The sequence below is a fragment of the Myodes glareolus genome, chromosome X (assembly GCF_982192425.1).
Source record: "Myodes glareolus chromosome X, mMyoGla1.1, whole genome shotgun sequence".
Lineage (NCBI taxonomy): Eukaryota > Metazoa > Chordata > Mammalia > Rodentia > Cricetidae > Myodes > Myodes glareolus.
In genome coordinates this window covers 110,005,413-110,028,388 of record NC_142053.1, presented here as the reverse complement: position 1 = coordinate 110,028,388, position 22,976 = coordinate 110,005,413, and the positions used below count along the sequence as shown (strand labels likewise).

Sequence of the window (22,976 nt, the reverse complement as noted above, 5' to 3'; positions counted from 1 at the left end):
TGGCAAGGATTTTACTGCTGAGCTACATCTCAATCCCTGAAGAATTTTCCAATACTATTCTCACCAACTGAGTTCAGTTCTTACCACAAGATTACCAATGGCAAATTCTGGCGCCAGTAGCTGTTCTTACCATTTTCAGTTTTCTTTCAAAATGTGGAGGAGAGCAGAGGCTGAGATAAACCAGGATCAGCCTGAGAGGGACCCAGTGGCGTCGGCTGTGAGAAACAGAGACATCAAACATGACACTTCAAAGGCAGCAAAAATATATTGTAGCTTAAAGACACGCGGGGAACATTGTTTAATAAATGTGATGTTGAGAAAACTTAGTTATTTCACTGAAGTTAGAAACAAGAAGGACAGACTCCAAGGAGACTGCTTCCAATCTTACTGAAAGTCTGTCTTCGAGGAATTGACATTTTGAACTACAATATTATTTTCCTTAATTCTAAAACGTTTTTTTTTTTTTTTTGCTTATGTCTTGGATTCTTTCCCTCCCCTTCCCCACTCCCTTGCAACAGCACATCCATTTACTTACTTAAATTATCCAAATGTGTCGCAATGCTTAAAATACCTTCCTTGGTGGCATGGAGTGGCTCCGTATGTGGAGTTTTCTAAGATAGAGAGAAGGTAACAGCAGGCACAGACTCACAGAGGCTCTGAGCTGCAGGTCCTGGGATTTCCAAGTACAAAGTTGAGGCTCGGTAGTAGGAGGGGGCAGGAAGGAGCATGACTATTTAAGCCACCCCACACATGAGGTTTGCAGAAACACTAGGTTCCTCTTATTTCTATCACCAGACTTGAGGTAACATCTCTAAACCCAAATAACCTTTTATACAAATCTTTCTCTTCTTTTATAGCAGGCATTTTTACCTTTGTCACTATTGATTGATGTGTGTGTGTGTGTGTGTGTGTGTGTGTGTGTGTGTGTGTGTGAATGTGGTATGTGTGAAGGTACAGGTGCATGAAGGCACTTGAGGCCAGGGGAGGACTTCAAATGTCCCACTCTTATCACTCTCTCCCTTATCCTTTTGAGACAGTCTCTTGCCGTAACTGAAGCTAGGCTGGGGTCAGCCAAGCCTAGAAATCCCCCTGTCCTCACCCCAAAATGCTGAGATTAGAGAGGTTATGTCACAATCGTCATATTACTAGGGTTCTGGGAATTCAAACTCAGGACCTTAAGCTTGCGTCGCAAATTCTCTTATCCACTGAGCCATCTCCCCAGCTCACGATTGACATTTTTGAATGAATCATTCGTTGTTTTATTGTGGGATATTTGGTGGCATTTTGCATCATCTCACTAGATGCTGATAGCACTGTCTCTTTCCACTAGTGATGAGACTGTCGAGCATGCCTTAACAGGCTGTGTGTTTTAGGTTGAGAAACGTTGCCTTATAAACATATTCAAAACAAGCCTAAATTTACCTTGCTTTGTCTTTGGCCCCTTTTGAAGGGATACTGGTTTTTGAATGGCAGAAAGGCTACCAGTTGGGTCACTCACTTTAGTTTCCAAAGGTCAGCCATACTTGCAGTCAGGAGTCGTACAAAGAAAGACTTGCTTCTCAAAGTGTGGTCCTTTACTGTTTATGGAAACCTTTTGTGGACACACTTCAATTACTGTAGCTGTGTTTAAAGTTATTTAATGCAAGTATTTCATCAAGGAAGAAGATGCAGAGAACAACATGTGGAAATCAGCTAATAATGACATGGGTTAATATGCTGGCCTGCATTGGTACCCGCATTAGTGGAGAAAATACTAACTACAACACGTAGGCCATATTTGTTGAGGGATCGTTACGTTAATGTTAAAACATGCAGTTGTAATTAGTTCACATTTGTGTCATTAAGTACTGAAAATAGTGATGCAAATGTCTTCAATTTTCTTTAGATTTGTTTATTTTATTTTGTGTGTATTATTGTTTGGCTCAAATGCATTGTCTGTATATCATGAGGAAGTCAGAAGAGGACACTGCATCCCTTGAAACCGGAGTTCTCCTCACAGGTGGTGGTGAGGAGCCAAATTGCATTGTTCATGCTACTGGGAGAAGAAGCTGAGATCTTGAGACTGAGGGTCTAATATAAAAACTGATTTCTGGTAAAGCTACAAGTTCCTTCTCTATTTGCTGTAGCATGGCAGTAGATTTAGAAATAAATTTACCACTGAAAAAAAACCCAGATGACACCCTCCGCTTCTGCTTTTCATGAACATTGATGGAAGTTAAAAGAATGTGAAGGGATTAAAAATAATTTTTATAGGTGACTGCGACCCTAGAAAAGGCATCAGAGGAAAGCAGTATTTGATTGCTCCCAATCATTCTGAATTACTGAGAAGCAAAGTAGGCACTGCAAGGGGAGAATCACCTAGTCCATGTTCATTTTGATGACTGGACTTGACAATATGCCCGGAGAATCTTCCTATGATCCACTTTCCAATTTGTGGTTACGTAAAACTAATAAATTAACTTCAAAATCCCAGGCAACCAATAATGCATGCAAACCAGTAGACCAGTTAACTAAAACAAGCAGTAGCAAGCCCCTCAAACTGGAGTTATGAACACTTGTGAGCTGCCCTGTAGGTGCTGCTAATCAAAACCCACGTATGCCAGGATTCAAACTATGATCTTTCCCAATTGCTTCTAACCACTGAAGCAAATGTCTCACTGTCTCTTTCTTACAATAGTGGAGTTGGTATAAGAAGAGCATTGGACGATTCAGATTGCATAGTAAGTGATAGCCATGCCTTATTCAAGCACTCTGCTGAGAAAATAATATATGAAAATTAACAACTATCTCACACTGAAACAATAACTGATCTGAACTGGTGGTGGAAGGGGAGAAGCCATTGGAACAGTAGAAAAAGGAACTGGCAGGAAATGCAAGAGATTCGGGTGGTATAACAACGTGCTTACCACAATATATACTTACGGCAATGTCTACCTACCCTCACCCCCAGCAGTCTTCCAACCTTTCTAGCTGGCCTTGTGGGGTGGGGCCTGAGCTGGACAAACAACATCACCTTGCTAGCTGCTGCCTTCTGATTGGGTATGGGCAAAGAGAGGCCCTAGGTTTGCCGGGGAGGGTAGTCGAGTCTCTCTCCCAGTGACTTCCGCCCTGTTTGTCTGGCATTGGTTGTAACTCTTACCTATTGATTGTCTTGTCCATCCAGCAGTGTTGTCCCTGCTCCATTTTAATAATCGTTCCTTTCCCTTGGCACTTTGGGCACAAACTGGGGCACAAACTGGGAGTGCTCTTCCCTGAAGTGCTGTGTCATCCCTTTGATTTCCTTAAATCCAGTTCAAATATACACTCACTATGCTGAACTCAACAGTTTCTAAGATGAACGTCCTATCTGTTTCCTGGCAGGGCTGTGGAAGCTGAAAACATTAATATGACACGAAATATATTGGTACTGGAAAGAGTGCCCACAGCATGATTTAAAAAAAGTAAGTGTGGTTTAAATTGATTTGTAGTTGCTGTGCAATCTCAGTCAAATGCGAACAGAATTTCATGATAAACTTGCCAGATTGACTTGTAAGGGGTGGGTACATTTGGGAAATCAGGTCTCTTTATTTATTCAATAATATGGGGCAGCATTATCTATGGATGTCATCTTTTTCAAATAATGAAAGGCCCATTACAGAGTGTTAGGCATTGAGTCAGGTAGGGTAAAACCACATTTGTGAACAGTCAGGTAATTGTAAATGAAAAAGTGTCAAGGCAAAGCCCTCTCCCCTAGATCTATGAATGCATTTCCATAAGGCTGCAATCCTGGCGCAGCATGACACCAAACTTAGAAAGGAAGCAGAAAAGTCAGAATTAGGAAAAAACACTCATAAGGATATGAATGTCACTTCAATGGCAGAAGAGATCATTCAGATAATCTTGGGTAACTGGCTTGGAGTTTAGAAAACAGTAAAGATATTTGTCCCTTTCAAATTCCTTTCTTAGAATCCAAAAGATAAACCCCAGCACACTGAGAGTGCTCAAAGAAGCCACAGGGAGGGCTGGAGAGCTGGCTCAGTGATTCAAAGCTCTGACTGTTCTTTCAGGGCTCCTAGGTTTGATTCCCAGCACTCACATGGCAGCTCACAACCATCTGTAACTCCAATCCCAGGGCACCCAGAGCGCTTTTCTCTGATCTACTTGGGCACCAGACATTCATGTGGTGCACATATGTGAATGTGGACAAAACATTCACACCACTAAACAATAAAATAAAAATGAAACCAGAGAGAAATTATAATTTTGAAGTGTGAAGGTCCTTCTAAGAATGACAGATAACTGTAACACCTGATTCTGTGTTACCCTCTCGGTACAGTTCGCGCGCCTCTGTACCGATCATGAGTCTAGGCAAAGGCCTGGAGATTGAAAGAAACACACAAGAGACCTGGGTCATTCGAAAGGAGATCAGCCTAATGCCGCTTTATTTAATTTAGGGGAAAACCTATATACCTGGTTGCTGAATAAGGATATCCTCCCAGGCAGGTGGGATTTGGCTGCTGCATAAGGATTTTCTCCCAGGCAGGTGAGAAATTACCATACCAAAGATGAAACAATGCCCTTCAGCTAATCACCAGGCTAGGGCAGAGGGAGCACAGGAGCAAACAGGATGCTTAGCTGGCTGGCCAGAAACTGTCCTCAAATATGCACTCCAAGGAGCAAGGGTAGACCTGGCCCTACAGATAACAAACAAAAAAGCCTCATCAGCAATAATCCAGTGTCTTCATGAAAACATGGAACAACCAGGCATTGGTCGCACATTCCTGTAATCTTGGAACTTGGGAGGCGGGGGCAGGAAGATCAAGGCCAACTTTGGCTACATATCAAAAGCCTGTCTTAAAAGGAAAGGAATGATGGGATGGAAGGAAGGAGGGAGGGAGAGAGAGAGGGAAACAAGGAAGGAAGGAAGGAAAATCGATTCCATAAACGACTAAAAATTAAAGCTAACTCCTTATCCACGAAGGTAAGAATAATGCTCTACAATCAGAAATGATGTGTTTAGGACTTCCATGCCAAGATCATGAAAGATTATGCTATTACATACTGCATTCTCATATTGTTATCTAGCCTTTATTCACATCTCTTAGTTAACCAATAGCGCTGCAGAACCCCAAACCTTGTACATAATGGGCACTTAAGAATTTGCTCTTTATTGATGATGGAAGTGACCATGAAGATCAAAACAATTCAATTAGGTGAATTTTGAGAGGAAGTTCATTAGGCAGATTCATTAATTGAAGTGACCAGTATAATCCTATTGGGGTCACTATCTGATTGAGTTAACTAGCTGAACCAAGTGCAGCCTTATAACTCATTTATAATTAGTAAGGCCTCTGTTTTCTTCTTTTCTTCTGCTGCAAGTGTATAAGGTACTTTGATCATATGCACCCCGTTACCATCCCCTTTCTCTTCCCCCCTGTTAGTCCGTTTGTTTTTAGAGAGTTTCACTTCTACGTTTCAGTCATTTGTCCACATGCAACTTTGTGTGTCCATAAAGTCTAGGAGCCCCCCAAAGAAGAGAAAAGCAAGCAATGTTTGTCTTTCCGAGACTGATATAATTCTCATAATATGGTGATCTCCAGTTGCATCCAGTTTCTTGCAAATGACATAACTCCATTCTTCTTTATGATTGACAAAATTCCACTGTACATATATACCACACTTCCTTTATCCACTCACTATTCCGTGGATGGACATGTTGCTGGATTCTGCAACTTGGCCATTATGAACTCTACGGTAAATGCTAATGTTTAAGTGTCTCTACAATATGTTGACTTGAAGTCTTTTGGATAAATATCCGGGAGTGGTATAGCTGGGCCACATGATAGCTCTAGCTTGTGTTTTTCTTTGAGAAATCTCCATAATAACTACCACAGTGATTGCATTACTTTCCATTCCCGTCAGCAGTGTATGATGGTTCCCTTTTGCCCTTAATTGTTTTCTTGATAATTGCCATTCTGGCAGGTGTGAGATGGGAACCTATGGTGGTTTGTATTTGGCTTTCATGCCGGCCAGCAAAGTTGAGCACTTTTACATATTCCGATTGGCCATTTGTATCTCAGCTTTTGTGAACTACATGTATGCTCAATTAATTAACTCATTTATTGCCTGGGCTTATTGAGTTCTTATTCTTTGTGTACTCTGGATATTAATCCTCAGTCAGATGTTTAGCTAACAAAGATTTGATTTCTTTCTGTTCTGTGGACTGGTTCACTAGTCCATTGTTTCCTGTGCGGTACAGCTTTTTAATTCCACACGCTCCTGTTTATCAGTTGTTGACTCTATTTCTTGACCAACTGGAATTCTACACAGAAATGTCATTTTAAATAATTATTTTTTATTGTATGTATATTCTTGTCTTGTCTACTTATATGTCTGTACTGTACACACATACTTAGTAGTCACAAAGCCCAGAAGATCATGTTAGATCCCCTGAACTGGAGTTACAGATGGTTGTAAGCTGCCATGTAAGTACTGGGAATCCAACCTGGGTCCTCTGAAAGCCCAGCCAGTGCTTTGAACCTCTCTGCCATCTCTCTAGACCGGAAAATTCTTGACTATAAAGATGTTTTAAAACATTTTCCCTCCTTTTTTTTTCCATGCCAATTTTAATTTCAACTCTTATGTTAAGGTCTTTGACCCATTTGAAGTTGAGTTTTGAACAATGTGAGGAGACAGAGATTTAGTTGAATTCTGCTACAAGTGGATATCTAGCTTCCCAACACCATCTGGAGGAAAGGGATTTTTTAAACCTCACATATATGGTATGTTTGTCTAAAATCAGGTGGTCGTAGCTGTGTGGCTTTATTTCAGAGTCCCTCATTCTATTTTATAGGTCTGTGTCTGTTTTAATAAAGCATTGCCATGAAAACTCTTATAATAAATAAATTAGTTAAATATTTAGACAAATGAATAATAAAAAAGAAAAGAGAGACAGAAATAGAGACAGATAGAACGGTAGATTGAATGGGACTTTTGGGCAAAAAAGACGGCAATGACCATTTTCATATTTCACAGCAGCTAGAGCAGGACATTGGCTGGTAACTTCAGTTTCCCTTTGCCATATTGTCCGGATATAAGGCCATATTGCCCGGATATAAGGCACTGAAACTGAAGCTTGCTATTTCAGTTTATCTGGCTGACCAGGGAGCTCTTGGAATCTCCCTGTCTCTGTCCCATAACTCTGTAGTTATAAGCATGCACAGTCATGCCGGGATTTTTACATCGATGTTCGTGATGCAAACTCATGCCCTTGTGTTTTCAGAGCAAGCACCCCTACCCGCTCAGCCATCCCCAGCTCCCAGATGTATTCATATCCCCATTTTCCCAATAAAATATTTTATTCACATAGACTTCATTCCTTCCTTGGCTTTTTAGTTGAATATTTTTTCATACTTCAATCTGGAGAGCTTCTATACTGTAAATTCTATTGCCTTTCCTCACAGCCACAAAATATTCCTTGGCACGAACAGTCCACAATATTAATTCATGTTTTCTCTAATATGGCCATATGGGTAGTGTTCTAGTGGAGCTTGGCTTCAACTTGACACAGCCTAGAGTTATCCAAGAAAGGAGTTTCAGTTGAGTTTTTTAGATAAGGTTGCTTTGTGGGCATGTCTGTGGAACATTGCCTTCATTAATGGATGTTTGAGGGACCAGAGCACTGTACGAAGCACCTTTCCCTGAGCATGTGGTCCTGGGCTATGTAAGAAAGTCAGCGGTGAGCCTGAGAAAGCATTCTTCCATAGTTTCTGCTTCAAATACCTCCTCAAGTTTCTGTCCTGTCATCCTTCAGTGAGGGATTGTGGCCGGGAAGTTTAAGCCAAATTAAACCCTTCCCCCCCCCCCCAACTTGCTATTGCTCACAACATTTATCACAGCACCAGAAAAGGAACTAGAGGAGACAGTTTCTTATCCCTGGTATTACAAATGATAGTACAACTATCGCATGACTTTTCCCGGGGAGCCACACACCAAAGTCTAGCCACTCCAGCCAGGGCACTGATGACAAACTAAAGCATCCACGGAACCCAAGTTTTCCCTGTTGAATGAGTATGTGTAATGGAATACTTCCAGGAACATGGGTTAAAAGTTTCTTACTACAGTGGAAACTGGCACCTGTAATTTTACTAATACTTCGCATCAGTGTTATTAAAACACACACACACAAAAAGATCAAGTGCACTTGGTTTGTGTAATCACGTGTTCAACCCTCGGGGTGATGTGCTCTGTAGGCCAGCTGTCATTCATCCTGAAGGTGACAGTTACTGCAGGCAGTTTCCTGTGTGGTCTGAGTAGTGACTGCGGCTAGAGCCTCCTGGAGGGAGTTTCTGCTGGCGACTGGGGCCAAAAAGCATTGTTGAAATGTTGTTCTTGATGCCTTCCAATAACTGGTGGTTGATCATTTTTCACAGTACAAACAACTCCAGCCCTGTGTTTTTCCCTTTATTTCTCCTCCTTTCTCTGTTGTTGTTTTTTTAAATTGTTTTTATCGAGCTATATATTTTTCTCTGTTTCCCTTTCTTTCTCCCTTCCCCTTCTTACCCTCTCCCATGATCCCCACACTCGCAACTTACTTAGGAGATCTTGTCTTTTTCTACTTGCTATGTAGATTAGATTCATGTATGTCTCTCTTAGTGTCCTCTTTGCTATCTAGGTTCTCAGGAATAGTGAATTATAGGTTGATTTTTCTTTGCTTTATGTCTAAAAGCCACTTATGAGTGAATGCATATGATATTTGTCTTGGGTGTGGGTTACCTTATTTAATATGATGCTTTCTAGATCCATCCATTTGTCTGCAAGTTTCAAGATGTCATTATTTTTTCTGCTGTGTAGTACTCCATTGTATAAATGTGTCACACCTTCTTTATCCCATTCTTCAGTCGAGGGGCATTTAGGTTGTTTCCAGGTTCTGGCTATGACAAATAATGCTACTATTAACATAGATGAGCAAATGTCCTTGTAATATGACTGAGCATCCTTTGGGTATACACCAAAATGTGATATTCCTGGGTCTTGGGGTAGATTGTTTCTGAGAAATCACCATACTGATATACAAAGTGACTATATCAGTTTGCACTCCCTCCAGCAATGCAGGAGTGTTTCTTTACTCCACATCTTCTCCAGAATAAACTATCATCAGTGTTTTTGATCTTGACCATTCTTACAGGTGTAAGATGGAATCTCAGAGTTGTTGTGATTTGCATTTCTCTGATGACTAAAAATGTTGATTGAGCATTTTCTTAAGTGTCTTTCAGCCATTTTTGATTCATCTGTTGAGAGTTCTCTGTTTAGGTCTGTACCCCGTTTTTTTTTCCCTTGGATTATTATTATTTTTTTTTTGATGACCAATTTCTTGAGTTCTTTGTATATTTTGGAGATCAGACCTCTGTCTGATGTGGGGTTAGTGAAGATCTTTTCCCATTTTGTAGGCTGCAAATTTGTCTTGTTGACCATGTCCTTTGCTTTACAGAAGCTTCTCAGTTTCAGGGGGTCCCATTTATGAATTGTTTTTCTCAGTTTCTGTGCCCCGGGTATGGTGACTCTCTTTTCTAATTTCAATATAGAGCCAGCCTGAGCTGCAAAGTGAGGTTCTCACACAACAACAAACAAAAACACATATCACAGTGTTTTCAAAACAGTTCCAGAGTTCTGACCTCTTTAGATATGACTTTGGACATTTAAAACATAACAATCTTCTTTATAATATCTTTACAGATACCTTGATTGTTCTTTGTGCACCTGGCATACGGCAAAAGAGCACAAACTATGAAAAGCTTTGTGTGTCATGCATTTTTAGCCTTGTAAATCCCCCACTGTCATAATCAACTTTGCCTCTTGTTTTTCATCCCCACCTTTAAACAGCAGCATGAAATACCCTGCTGCTTAGCTCTTCTCCAAGTTTCCGTTTACGAAGAAACGAAAGTGCTGGGGAGACAACTGTGGCAGAGCATGCAAATTTCTGTGACATGTGCCTTCTGCAGGGCTGAAGGCTGCTCTTCAATGCATACTGGAGTTCACCCAACGAGTCTGAAGGGGCAAATGTTTAGAAAGAAGTCCCCTGATCCAAATCATATGGTAGCTGACTTCGTTTCGAAGAACGAAAAGGCCATTTAGAGATGAAATCAAACCCATGGGTGACACTTAGCTAGCCATTTCTTGGAAATGCATATATTACAGAAAATCAGGGGCTGGGGGCCATAGCTCAGTGACAGAGCAATTGCCTAACATGAACAGGGATGGGAATTTGATTCGTCAGCGTCACAATCCTCGAACTCAGAACTTAAGCTCATGCAGTTGGAATCAGTCAGCACATTTCTAATTAAGGCAAAGGTTTGCTAATGTGTAATTATAACCAGCCAAACATTTCCTTTCCTTTCCTTTGGTGGCCATCCTACAGAAGATTTGTCTCCTCTTTGTGTTTCCTTAGCAGAGTTCCCGAGTCACTCTGATTTGGAGCTTCTGATATATAAAATCTTGGTTTTGACATAAACACTTTGAAACTTTTGTTGTAACTCAGTTTGCCTTTCCAGCAATAAGTTCACTCTGTTGCCAACTCTATGGAATTACAGGTACCATTACCCATGTAAATCTAAAACCAGAATACCTGGGAGGCAGTTATTATTAAACTTAATCTGCCCACAAGGGAGCTAACCCTTGAAGAATCATACATTTATTAATAAGTCAAACTCTTGTCTTTTTATTTTTAATTATGCATACATATGAATATATGTCAAGTTTGTACATGTGAGTGCAGTTCGTGTGAAGGCCAAGAGAGAGCTTTTGATCCCCTGAAAGTAGAGTTACACGTGGTTGTGAGCCACCACACTCAGCACTGGTACCGGGAACCTAACCCAGATCCTATGTGCTCTTAACTGCTGAGACAACTTTCCAGGGTCTCAAGTCATGATTCAACCTCTTACCCTCATATTTTACTATAAGTTATGGAATCAGCCAGGAACTTAACAATTTGACATATCCCGAGTCAGGAGTTGAAGGATTCCCCCCCCCATATTTGATGTTTCTACTCATATTAGATACTGTCATATTTTGCTCATCTCTTGGTATGTAAAAAACAACACAAATCGTTGTGTCTTAACATAGTACCAGTTTGTTGGTAATCCCACATTGTTGGCTGCAGCTCTGCTGGAAAGCTTCTCAGTTGGTCACGTCTTTCCAGAGACCCTCTCCTAAAAGGCTGCCAATCAGATGGTTTTCTTCTATCTATTGCCTCTGTGCAGGACTTTGGGAATCAAGGAGATGCCTGGTGGGGCAGACCTGTAGTTCCAGCAGCTTGTGTTTGACGTTTGCTTGGGGTACATGACCACTTTTCTTTTTTCCATGTGATTAAACTCAACTATTTTTTTTTGATAGAATAAAGTTTATTTGGGGTTTACAGTTTCAGAGGGTTAGAATCCATGACCATTGCAGAAGGGAGCATGGCAGCAGACAAGCAGGCATGGCTATGCGGCAGTAGCTGAGTGCTCATATCCTGAGACACATAGGGTGAAGGAAGAGGGAGCCAACTAGGAAGGGAATGGGCTTTTAAAACAGAGCCCACCCCTGGTGCCACACCTCCTAAGGTTTTCCAAACAGTTCCACCCTTTTAGTCATTGCTAATATTAATCATTAATTACATTTCTTGTCTTGGAATTTTTAAAAATACAATTACTGAGTGCTGTGAAGAGATATCATGAGCAAGGTGACTTAAGAGGAAAGCACTCAATGGGAGCCTACAGTTCCAGAATTGAGTCCATGACCATCATGAAGGCGGGGAGGGGGGAGAACAAGCTAACATGGAATAACAGGGTGGGGGGGGAGAAAGAGAGAGAGAGAGAGAGAGAGAGAGAGAGAGAGAGAGAGAGAGAGAGCTCACAAGCTAACTGAGACTATCAGCCCACCCCCAGTGACACACCTCCTCCAACAGGGGACCAAACATTCAAATATGTAAGTCTTTGGGGGCCATTCTCATTCAAACCACCACAAATGCCTACTACTGAGCCATGCATACATAGGAGACAGTTTGGTATCCTCAGACTTCTGCTTCACTTTGAGTCATGCACACACTCACGCCTCTTGTAACTGTGCATTTGACAGCCTAGTGCATGTACTGTGCACACATATTCTCCTCCAACCAACGCCCCTAGCCGCTTTAGAATCTCTCCAGCTTCCATATACATCAGTTACATGTACTTCCATCTCTGAAAAATAGCACTAGGAGTCTATAACTTCCTGCCTTAGAAGGAACTACGGTTGTTCCTTGTTGCTCAGGATTCAAGTTTCCAGGGATATCAGATCCCCACTTCTTTTTCTTTCGTTTTTAAATTGATTTTTATCGAGTGCTACATTTTTCTCTGCTCCCCTTCCTGCCTCTCCCCTCCCACTTTGTCTCTTTTTTGTTTTTTTTTTTTTTTTTTTTGAGATAGGGTTTCTCTGTGGAGCCCTGGCTGTTCTGGAACTCACTATGTAGACCAGACTGGCCTCGAACTCATAGAGCTTTGCCTGCCTCTGCCCTCCCCACCCAAGTGCTGGCATTCAAGGCGTGTATCACCACTGCCCTGCTCAGACCTCCGTTTCTATGACTGAAAAAAAGTCCCAGGCAAACTAAAGTGAGTTGGGGACTTAATCGAGGAAGATGGAGAAGCACCTTTCTATCGTTCCCTAATTGGAACCACAGTCAGCAATGAACCCAACTATTTCAAGTAAATGTAGAATAATAAAATTGCTGGGGCATTGGTAACCTGTTATGGAATATTATTTTAACTAGGCAAAGATATGTTACTTTTGTTTCTGTGGAATATTACTTCAACCGTGTAAAGGTGTGCTACATTGGTTTCTGCTGCATTTGCTTAATTATGTAAAGATGTGTTGCCTCTATTTCACCTTGCCTGCCTAAGGCACCTGATTGGCCTAATAAAGAGCTGAATGGCCAATAGCTAGGCAAGAGAGTGAGTGTTAGGTGGGGCTCCTGGGCAAAGAGAATAAATAGGATCAATCTAGGCAGAGAGAAAGAAAAGAAAAGAAAAGGAAGGAGAGAGAGGGAGAAAGATAGGGACATGCCTGGGGCCGGAAGTCAGGCAGCCACCAACCAGACATGGAGACAGCAGGAAAGTAAGAGATACAGACAGGAAAAAAAAGTAAAAAGTCCTGAGGCAAAAGTAGATAAAAAGAAACAGTAACATAAGAGCCAGGCTAAGGCTGAGCATTCAAAACTAATAATAAGTCTTCATGTCATGATTTGGGAGCTGGTTGGTGGCCCAAAAGAAAAGGTCTGGTACAGTAACCATCTCCTCTTACATGAGTTTTGCAGAGACATTTAAGTCTCACAGAAGTGCAGGAATTTATTATGAGGTCACAATGTGCTTATAGTATGTCAGGACCAGACTCCAGATGCCACATTCCCGAATGAGGGCACTTCCCACTGCTTTCCATTTTGGGGCATTCTCATTTCCCATTTTATCATGCTCTTAAAACTGAAAATGAGTTCCGTTGGTTTAGCTTTTGGTCACAGACCTCAACTGGGCACCACTTTCAACTCTACTTCTGATGGGACTGTGGAGAAGGGTTGGGGCACAACCAGCTTCTACCAGGCCCCAGTGGAGCAGCGTCTCCATGGCTATGAGGCAGTCATCCCTAGATGCCATTTCCCACATGCATCTACTTGTTATTGCCCCAGGGCTACCTTTGACTCAGACAGGCATGTGCGAAGAACATGTACTTACTCCTTTTACAATAGCGAGCAAGGAGGTTGTACCCCCGTTTAGGCTGAACTCATGACTGTCTTGCTTCTTTCTGTCTTATACCCAACGCACACGAACAACTTCTATGTAGCCTGTACTTGTTTGGACTGCTCAATCCAAATTCAGATGGATACTGAATTTCACTGCTTTGATGCAGAACACACTGTAGTGATTTATGGGTCTGTGTGTGTGTGGGGGGGTGTGGACGTCTGCATGCCACAGTTTGCATGTGGTGATCAGAGGACAATTCTCTCCTTCCACCATGCCAGTCCCAGGGATTGAACTCTGGTTGCTTAGTGGCACCTCCCGTCTCAGCAATCTTGGTCTTCAATTGGAGATTTACTATGGAGAATGATCACTATGTGGACCAGTTGGGACGCTTTTCTGAAAGAAGATAGCTAATGAGTCCTTCCCACGGCAGAAGCGTCAACATGGTGAAGAGGACAGTTAATTAACTTCTGGCTTTCCTTTAGTTTTGCAAACCGGGTCTTAGTAACATGGTAACAAACATTTTCAGTGACGTTATCGACAAGTCACTTCCTCAAAGAGCAAACGATTCCAAAATAATGACACAAACTATGACACCAGGGAGTCAGCAGGATTTTATTGAAATGTCTTAGTAAACGTCACAGGATCTCAAAAATCTCTAGTCTCTAAAACCAGGGCAAGCACTGCAAAGAATATGTTCCTGAACTTAGTCGTCGACATTGTAGCTCACGAAGGAAAGTTAGCCTGTGAACATCTACCAGGTGAGTAGGAAAACTTTTAGCGGGAGGCTAAACAACTTTGGTATATTCCTGTTTTTCTGGCTCCCCCTTTTGGCCCTTTTCATAGAGCCAGACAAAGCTGATCTGTTGGTGATATTCCCCTTATCACAAACAGCAAGAATCAGGAAAGTCGTGGGTTTAGACTGCTTGGGAAACAGCCTTCGTCATTTTGGCCCAACTGAAACTGTCAAATATTTAAAGTCTCTAGGTCCATTGTATAACGCTCAGTCCAGTCTAATTAGTTCATCAGTGTATTCAGTGGTTCTTTGGAACACTAATTCGGGCCAAGTAAAGCCAGAAAACATCAGTTCTCATTTCAGAGGTCAGCCACGCAGGTTTGGACATAGGGGATTTAAGTCTGACAATCATTATTGTAAGATCTTCTGTACACATCCGTAAGCTTTAAATATCTTAGATAAAACGATGACCAACGGGCTTTCGTCATGCCAACGCTTTGAGACATGTGCACACATACATCAAGCTATCTCCATGTGGATGTGCACAGGAATGCCTTCATTCAGCACAGGCGTAAACCCCCAAGACACACAGACATCACTTACTTATCAAAACTAACAATTGCATAGTGTCAAACAGGATTTTAACACATGTCTAGCCAAGACTTTATAGACAGTATGTACCACAGAGCTGCGTGTCCCAGGTGATGGGACCACTTTCTTCTAAACAGTTATAAATAAGGTATTGTCAAAATGTCCGTCCCTGTATTAGCATAAACGATACTTTTAACATTGATTTGACTTCTGCTGCCCTGGAGTTTGATATTCTATAGAGTGCTGGCCAAGTGTGTTACTCAGATAGGTAGGATTTTTCTACCCCGAAAATTTAGGGCTAGAAATGTATCTACCAGTTTTAAGATTTACCAAGGGGAGAGATTGTTTAGCATTCTGAATCTTTAGGTACTCGAGCTAATTATCTTCTGTGGGGGCAGGGAAATCTGGTAGGTTGTCCACCAATATGCACATTGTCAGTCAAGGGGTGGCCTTCGCCACTTTAAATGATGCTATACAGAACTGCCTTTTTGTTTGTTTTTATTTCATAACACACGGGCTCAAGTCTAGCCCAGGTTGAGCTGGAACTCACTATGTAGCCTAGGCTGGTCTCAACACTCGTGCTAATCTTCCTGCTTCAGCTTTCTGAGTGCTGCGATTAGAGGCATCAGCCTCCACACCTCTCTAAATGAGAATTTTGTCAAGAACGCCACCCTCAATGAAATTCTCCTTCACAATGCTCTTTGGACCAGTTTTTGAAGATGCTCCTAATGGAACAACTATTTACTCTTCTATCCATTGTTTTGCAGGCGTCTCCTATCTCTACATTTTGACAGCTTTAGAGATGATAATCAGTCGTTACAGATTAGGACTTCTGTTTACGAAGGCCAAAGAACATTTAATCCAAGCTCATTAAACAGTGCTTGAATAAATACATTTGGTGTCACTCTTAAAACTTCCCTGTTTTATTCATGTGAAAAACAAAAATAATGATCAGTCTAAAAAATGTGAGGGGATTTCAAGAAGTTCTTCTTTTCGTGGATATCTATGCCAAGAAATTATTGGGGAAAAAATGCAAAGTATAGGCTAGTGCTAAAATGATGAAGACTGGGAATAAAATGATAGGACATGAGGTGCATCCTAAAAAATAATTCCTCTGGGATAAACAAAGATGCACATCGGTGTGACTATGAACTCACTGACTACAACCTCATCATAATTTTGGGAGTTTCAGGTAAGTTGACAGTTGTGACATATGCTCAAAGTGGAAATTAAAGGTGATAGAGAGCCTTATATTGTCTTCAATACGTCTAATGTCTACTAAGAAAAGTCAATATGTCAGTGACCATCTTAGGCTCAATAAAAACCAATCCCAATTTAGGGCAATAATAAAATAAACCCAGCTATCAGTTTTTCCTAAAAAGCAAAAAAGTATTCAAAATGCATGACAGTATAAATTTTCTGAGGTTCACTCCAAAGGAAATGGTATTTAGGATTTTACCCTAATGTCCACAGGCATTATCAGGATCTATTTACACAGAAGGCTTTCATTTGAAGTCACCTTTGGCAACCTGAAAATATATATACGACAAATTTCCACAATAGGATTTTAGGCTTAAAATTCGCTGCCTCAAAGTACTAAAAAGGAATGAGGGAAAAGGCTAGTTCTCATCGACAACAGTTCACTTAAGGACCAAATAACCACCACCTTCCCCTGCCCCCACACACAGAAAAGCAGTAGTTTTGAACATTAGAAGGGGAGACAAGGAGTCTTAGAGTGTACATAGATCGGATGCTTTTGCCAGTGATCATTCTAGAATTGCTGAGTCCTAACACTAAAACAGCAGGCAGACAAAGACAGTGAGAAGTCGGAGGAGGCTTGCTCCACCTTCCGTATCCCATGGGACTACAGTGGTACATGGCTGAACAAGTAGGACACAGATTCCCCATTGTGGGTTCTTCGAATGGCCTCAGCCAGGATCATTGAAATATCAATCACCTGAATAGCAAGGAGAAAACACAAAACACAAAAGGCAGGAGTGAGTTCGATTTTTTTAAAAGCTGAAAAGGCAGAAAGCCTAAGAATGTTTTCTCTAGCATACGTGTTGGTTATGTTCTGTTTTGGTGTATGTTTTGATTAACCCTCCTCTGGCCATTTCTTGGGGAGTGTCCACACTGAAAATCTTCAGTTGTTTGTAGAGTTTAGCTTTAAAGACATCACAGCCAGTGGAGGTGACGGCTATCAGTTCCTGGGAAGATTTTCAGTATTGCTACTCAGGGCTGCTGTTACCCACAGATGGTCCCTTCTTGGGACACTGGTTATTTAAAAACTAGTTTTCTTTATTCATTGGCAGAGGTTTTTCCTTAGTTGGAAAAGATCGTGGCTAAAATTTTTTAAAGTTACAACTTTCATTTTATTTCTTAAGTTTTTACTATAATCCAAGTACCAATTTATAAAACATGGCAATGGTCTTCATAAAATATTATAAAGCAAATCTTACACAACCTAACTTTCTACTTGACTACACTTCAATTTGGAATGCCAGCCTAATACGATTTTTACAACTCTTTCATCGGTTGCTGCTGTTATTATTATTGTCAGTGTGTGAGTGTGTGTGTGTGAGTGAGAAAATGTGTGAGTGTGTGTGTGCAGGGGGGGGAAGTAAGCACACATGTGCCATGGCATGCATGTGGAGGTCAGAAGACAACTTTGTGGAGTCAGGTTTTCTCCTTCACCTTTTGAGTGGGTCCCAGGATAGAGCTCAGATCTCCAGATTTGTGTACTAAGTGCTTACCTACTGAGCTATCTTACTGCCCCCAAGAATTGCTAAAAACATTGAGTATCTGTCATGATAAAAGCACAACCATGATCTTTTTAGCTTGGGGGTCAGCGAACTACTTTTCCTGAAAAATATTAGAAGGTTAAAAGTTTGGGGTTATCTCTGTATCAAACACTCAATTCTGCATTGTGGTGCAAAGGCAGTATGCAGGAATGAAACATGAATAGGTGTCAATAAAACTTTATTTAAAATACAGAGGTGGGCTAGATTTGGCCTTTGGGCGGCAGTTACTACACTACACTAATCATACATAAAAACAAAAGGGACCACTACTCTGACAATTTTCAAACTTATCTCCTTATGCTCAAATAACCTTTTTTTCCCCTCATCTGGATAGAAGTCATGAAAAGCACCACTGTGTATTCCATCTTAACGCTTAATGAGGGAAGCAGAGCTTCCTCTTAAGAACACAGGGACTGGCCAGGGGGGTCGCTGAAAGATCAGTTCAATACAGAAGCTGCAGCCATGTCAAGTGACTACCATCAGTTGTCTGGTAACCTCTGGGCATATATATAATCAGGAAGGACCGGAAGAAGTAGGTCCCCAGATATGCTTAGTATTGCCTGCTGCCTCCCCCATCCCATTTTAATGCACTATATATGTAGGAATGGAGCGTGCTACATAGTCATTGTAACATAGTTTAACCTTGTTGTTCAGTTGGGGAGGCCAGGCAAGTGCGCCATCAAGCTACTTCCTTACTGCGCTTCATGTTTTATATTGTGATTCTCTTCGTGTGCTCCTTCTGTTTCTCTCCTTCTACCTGCTGCACCATCTAATGGCTGCTATTTGCTACTTTTTTGTTGGTTTGTGAGACAAGATTACCTGCAGCTTGGGCTAGTCTCCTCGCAGTACTCCTGCTTCTGCCTTCCAAGTACCATACATAGATCACTTCCTGTTTCCTGTTAAAATCCTTGTTTGAGATACTGTCTTATCCCTTCTAGGATGGCTTTGAATTTGAAGATGATCTTCTTGCACCTCCCTTCTCGAGCACAGGGATTACAGGCAAGTGCCACCACGACTACTGTATTGGGTGCTGGGGCTGGAACCCCCAGACTCAGGCATGCTGTGCAAGCACTCTACTGACAGCATTACAGCCCCTGTCTCTTTTTCTCTCTTCCATTTCTTTCCTTCCCTTCTTTTTCTTTGCTATTTCCAAGTAGTAACCATTGACCTCTTAACCCTGGCCTTTCTCAGGGATCTACTATGACTGATAGCCCGCTGTGGTGAGAAGCTTCAGTCTCTCTTAGCCTCGGTCTTAGCAAACAGAAAGCTGGCTACCACTTTAAGGGTCTGAAGCAGGTGCCTCGCTGCATGGTTCTGCCTGGAGGGTAGACAGTACCTGAATCTTGGAGCAGTGTTTCATTTTGTCCTCTTGTGGGATTGTGTTGGTGACAACAACAGCTTCAAAGGCAGCATTATTTATTCTGGAAATGGCTGGCCCAGAGAAGATTCCGTGGGTAAGGATGGCATAAACTTTGGTGGCACCAGCTGAGAGCAACCTGCAAAACAGAGAACAAAGGGTTACTAGTGGCATTGCATGCCTATAACCTTAACACTAGGGAGGCCAAAGCAGGAAGACTGTGAGTTATAAACAAGCCAGAGCTACTGAGCAAAGTCCTGCCTCAAAAGAATTAAGTGTCCAAAAATGCTCCAATATTCTTGAAACACTGTACGTTGTCCCAAAATTATTAGTGAAAAGTGTACCCTATAAAAATGGGACAAAAATCCATTTGCATTTCTTAGGCCATACTATGGTCTTTTAATTGTGTATGTTAGCAAAATGCTCTGAGTTCCATTAAATCAAGGATTATCAGCCCTGGCATTCGGAGCTATAGAAGTCTTGTCATGGCGGCCATCTTATCCATCATAGGAAAATCCAGTAGCATCCCTGATTCATACACTACCAACATTCCCATGAGTTTAATTGAGACAACCAATGACATCTTTAGGGAAAAACTGTCCTGTGTTGAGAACCACTGATTTCAACCAATAGTGCAAAACACATGTGACGTGACATGTAATCAAGCCACAACATTATCAGTGAGACTGAGAGTGTCTCAAATTGTATTCCACAGCCATGTGTGGCAAAGGAGTGGGGGGCTCCCAGTCTGCCAAGTAGAACCTTTGGAAAGCCCCACGAGCAATGAAACAAGCCCAAAGGTGGAGCTGAAAGCCGAAAGGGTGCAAACAAGCAAATAAAACCTCTGGTTTTTTTTGGACCTGAATTCTAGGGAAGCACGTTCTTTGATCCTTTACAAACATGACCTGCAAGTCCAATCTAGAAAATGAAAATGCCCATGGATGTTTGTTGCTGGCGGTGTTTGTTTTTCTTACCAGGGAGAAGGGAACTGAGAAAAAACAAATGAGCCTAGAGTCTCCTGTGGCCTAAAACTCTACTGCCAAGTCATCAGCAACAATGAAGAATAGGCTCAATTTTAAATAATATATGCCTCATGGGTAAACACATTTGCCATCAAGCCTGACAAGCTGAGTTTGATCCCTCTGACTCATAGCGGAATGGGAGAATTGACTCACAAAAATTGTCTTCTGACCTCCACGACTATACCATAGCACGCATGCCTCCTCAACTCGTGCGCACAAGCATGCATACATATAAACACACACACACAAATAAACAAATAAAACACAATTTTATATGTATTTTCCTGAAGGAGATCTTTTCTTGTCTTTCCTGGACCAACCCACGTACTTATCGGCAGCATGGCAGATGGTGCCACATGTGTCAGCCATGTCGTCGACCAGGATAGCCACACGGTCCTTCACATCGCCCACCAGAACCATCCGGTCCACTTCATTTGCTTTCTTTCTCTCTTTGTGAATCAAAGCAAACTCCACATTCAGCCTGTCCGCAATTGATGTCACCCTGTGGAAAGATGCAAAGGAACATGGCAACACAGCCCACCTAAGAATTTATTACTGGGCCCTAGACTGGAGAAATAGCTTAATTGTAAATTCTTCGCCTTGGAAGAATAAGAACCCGAGTTCAATTCCTAGAACTCATGCTTCTGATCCTAGCTTTTGGGAGGCAGAAACGTGCAGATTCCTGGGTCTTGCTGGCCTATTTTGTGAACTCCAGGCAGGCCCTCACTGAGAAACCCTGTTACAGACTGTTCACTAGCATATGTAAACCCCCAAGTTCTATATCTAGCACTGCAAAAAATAAAATCTGTACTTGATAAACATATTTGAGGAACTCCGTAAGCAGCCATACTCAAGATAATGCAAAGCGTTAGGCCACACTCGTGACAGCAAGCATAGTCGAGACTATGCAACCACGCAGCCCACGTGGGAAAGTGTGCTGCTGCTGAAGTCTGCCTCTGCTGTTGCTTGTCACGAATGTCAGGGCACCCTGGCACCTGGGTAAGACTGCTGGTTAAGAAACCGATACTAGATTTGTTAGGAGCTAGGAGTCCATTTTAAAACTCACAGGCAAAACTTAAGACAAGTTACTTAGCACTTAACTATTTGCTTGGTTTCTGGAGCCAAGGTAGGGACAGAAGGCTTGGTTAGCATATTAAGGTGATTTGTAGGCTTCTGAGGAGGGGCTTCTTATAATGAGACTCTGTCCAACTGTGCTCAACCTAAAGTTTGTAGCTTGCATGCTGCCAAGGACAACTATGAATATGGCCCATCACAAAATTGTAGACTTGCTCAAAACCGGAGATTTAAAAAGGATTTATTGATTTTTGTTTTATACATACGGATGTTTGCCTGATGTACCATGTGTATCCAGTGCCTAGGGAGTCCAAAAGAGGGTGCTATATCTTCTTAAACTGTTATAGATGGTTGTGAACTACCATGTGGGTGCTGGGAAAAGAACCTGGGTCCTCTGGAACAGGAACCAGTGTTCTTAACATCTAAGCCATTTCTCAAGCTTGAGATATTTTTTAATAGAACACATGAAGTTGGGAGGGGAATATGGTGGAGGAAATAGGGCAGGAATTAGAGGTGAGGGGGGTGAGGATTTGATCAAAACACATTATATGCATGTATAGAATTGTTAAACAATAAAAACGCGATTTAAAAATAAACTTCAATTGCAAGATTCTCAAGTATAAGCCTTCTACACAATGGGTTTTATAATGTCAGAAAGGTGGCCATGCTTGCCCAAATCTAGTTCCTCTGCCATCCAACGTGGCGGTTCATTGTTGCTAACTCAGGAGAACATGAGTAAAGAGAAAGGGAACACAGGCTAGTGAGTGAGGCCATGAGAGTTTGGATTTGTCTGTGAAAAACACACTGTGATGATGAAGCTTCTTTTAAAACAATGCATAAATACAATGTGATATTGAAGGTCTTCCTATTATAATTTTTAAAATAATAATCAGTCACAAGACAATTCATGTCAGCTTCCCACCACCTGCCTCCCGGCTAGCTTTACCCGAAATAATTACACGGAAACTGTATTCTTTTAAACACTACTTGGCCTATTAGCTCTAGCCTCTTATTGGCTAACTCTTACATATTGATTCAACCCATTTCTAATAATCTGTATGCCACCGAGAGGTCATGGCTTACTGGGAGGATTCTAACCTGTGTCTGTCTCGGAGAGGAGAGTCATGGTGACTGCCTCATTGCCTTCTTCCCAGCATTCTGTTCTGTCTACTCCACCTACCGAATTTTCTGTCCTATCAAAGGCCAAGGCAGTTTCTTTATTAACCAATGAAAGTAACACATAGACAGATGACCTTCCTCCATCAAATTCAGGTTAAAAAATGGAGTTACTAAAACAAATAGACTCCAACTTAGGAAGCAGTGGATAAAAGATATCCTTTTAATATAGGGCTACCCTTATGTCACCCTCCGATGACACCCAAGAAAGGAGGATGTACTTAGACCAGGACAAAGTAAGTGGACAATTGTCTGAAAAAACCCACTTTCTGTGACTGAGAAGGCAGCATGGACAGGCACCGTTTGTCTTCCACCCAGGTTACCATGACCCAAGTCTGAAAACTTTGAACATGGCTTTCAGTTAAGAAAACTGTAAAATTCATAGAATATAGATCTTATCTTTTAAACCACTTAAAGTGTATAATTTCATGGTATTACGTGTATTCACAGTGAAACACAGCTATTAACCTCTGTCTAGTTCCAGAGCATGCCACA

General features: G+C 41.6%; 2 protein-coding genes across 3 annotated transcripts in view; both read right to left on the bottom strand.

Annotated features, from left to right (window-relative positions):
- Tlr7 (toll like receptor 7) overlaps positions 1–718 on the bottom strand; it is a 29,066-nt gene extending 28,348 nt beyond the window's left edge. The window contains exons 1-2 of the mRNA XM_048446239.3: positions 536–718; positions 131–215 (exon numbers count right to left, since the gene is read on the bottom strand). Coding sequence (XP_048302196.1) covers positions 131–133 — 3 coding nt within the window. The 5' untranslated portion in view covers positions 134–215; positions 536–718. The remainder of the gene's footprint in view (positions 1–130; positions 216–535) is intronic.
- A 13,602-nt stretch (positions 719–14,320) lies between these two features.
- The window catches only part of Prps2 (phosphoribosyl pyrophosphate synthetase 2), a 36,847-nt gene continuing 28,191 nt past the window's right edge, over positions 14,321–22,976 (bottom strand). For both annotated transcript variants that reach the window (XM_048446241.3, XM_048446242.3), the window contains exons 5-7: positions 20,560–20,733; positions 19,189–19,348; positions 14,321–17,008 (exon numbers count right to left, since the gene is read on the bottom strand). In XM_048446241.3, the coding sequence (XP_048302198.1) occupies positions 16,916–17,008; positions 19,189–19,348; positions 20,560–20,733 (427 nt within the window). In that variant the 3' untranslated portion in view covers positions 14,321–16,915. The remainder of the gene's footprint in view (positions 17,009–19,188; positions 19,349–20,559; positions 20,734–22,976) is intronic.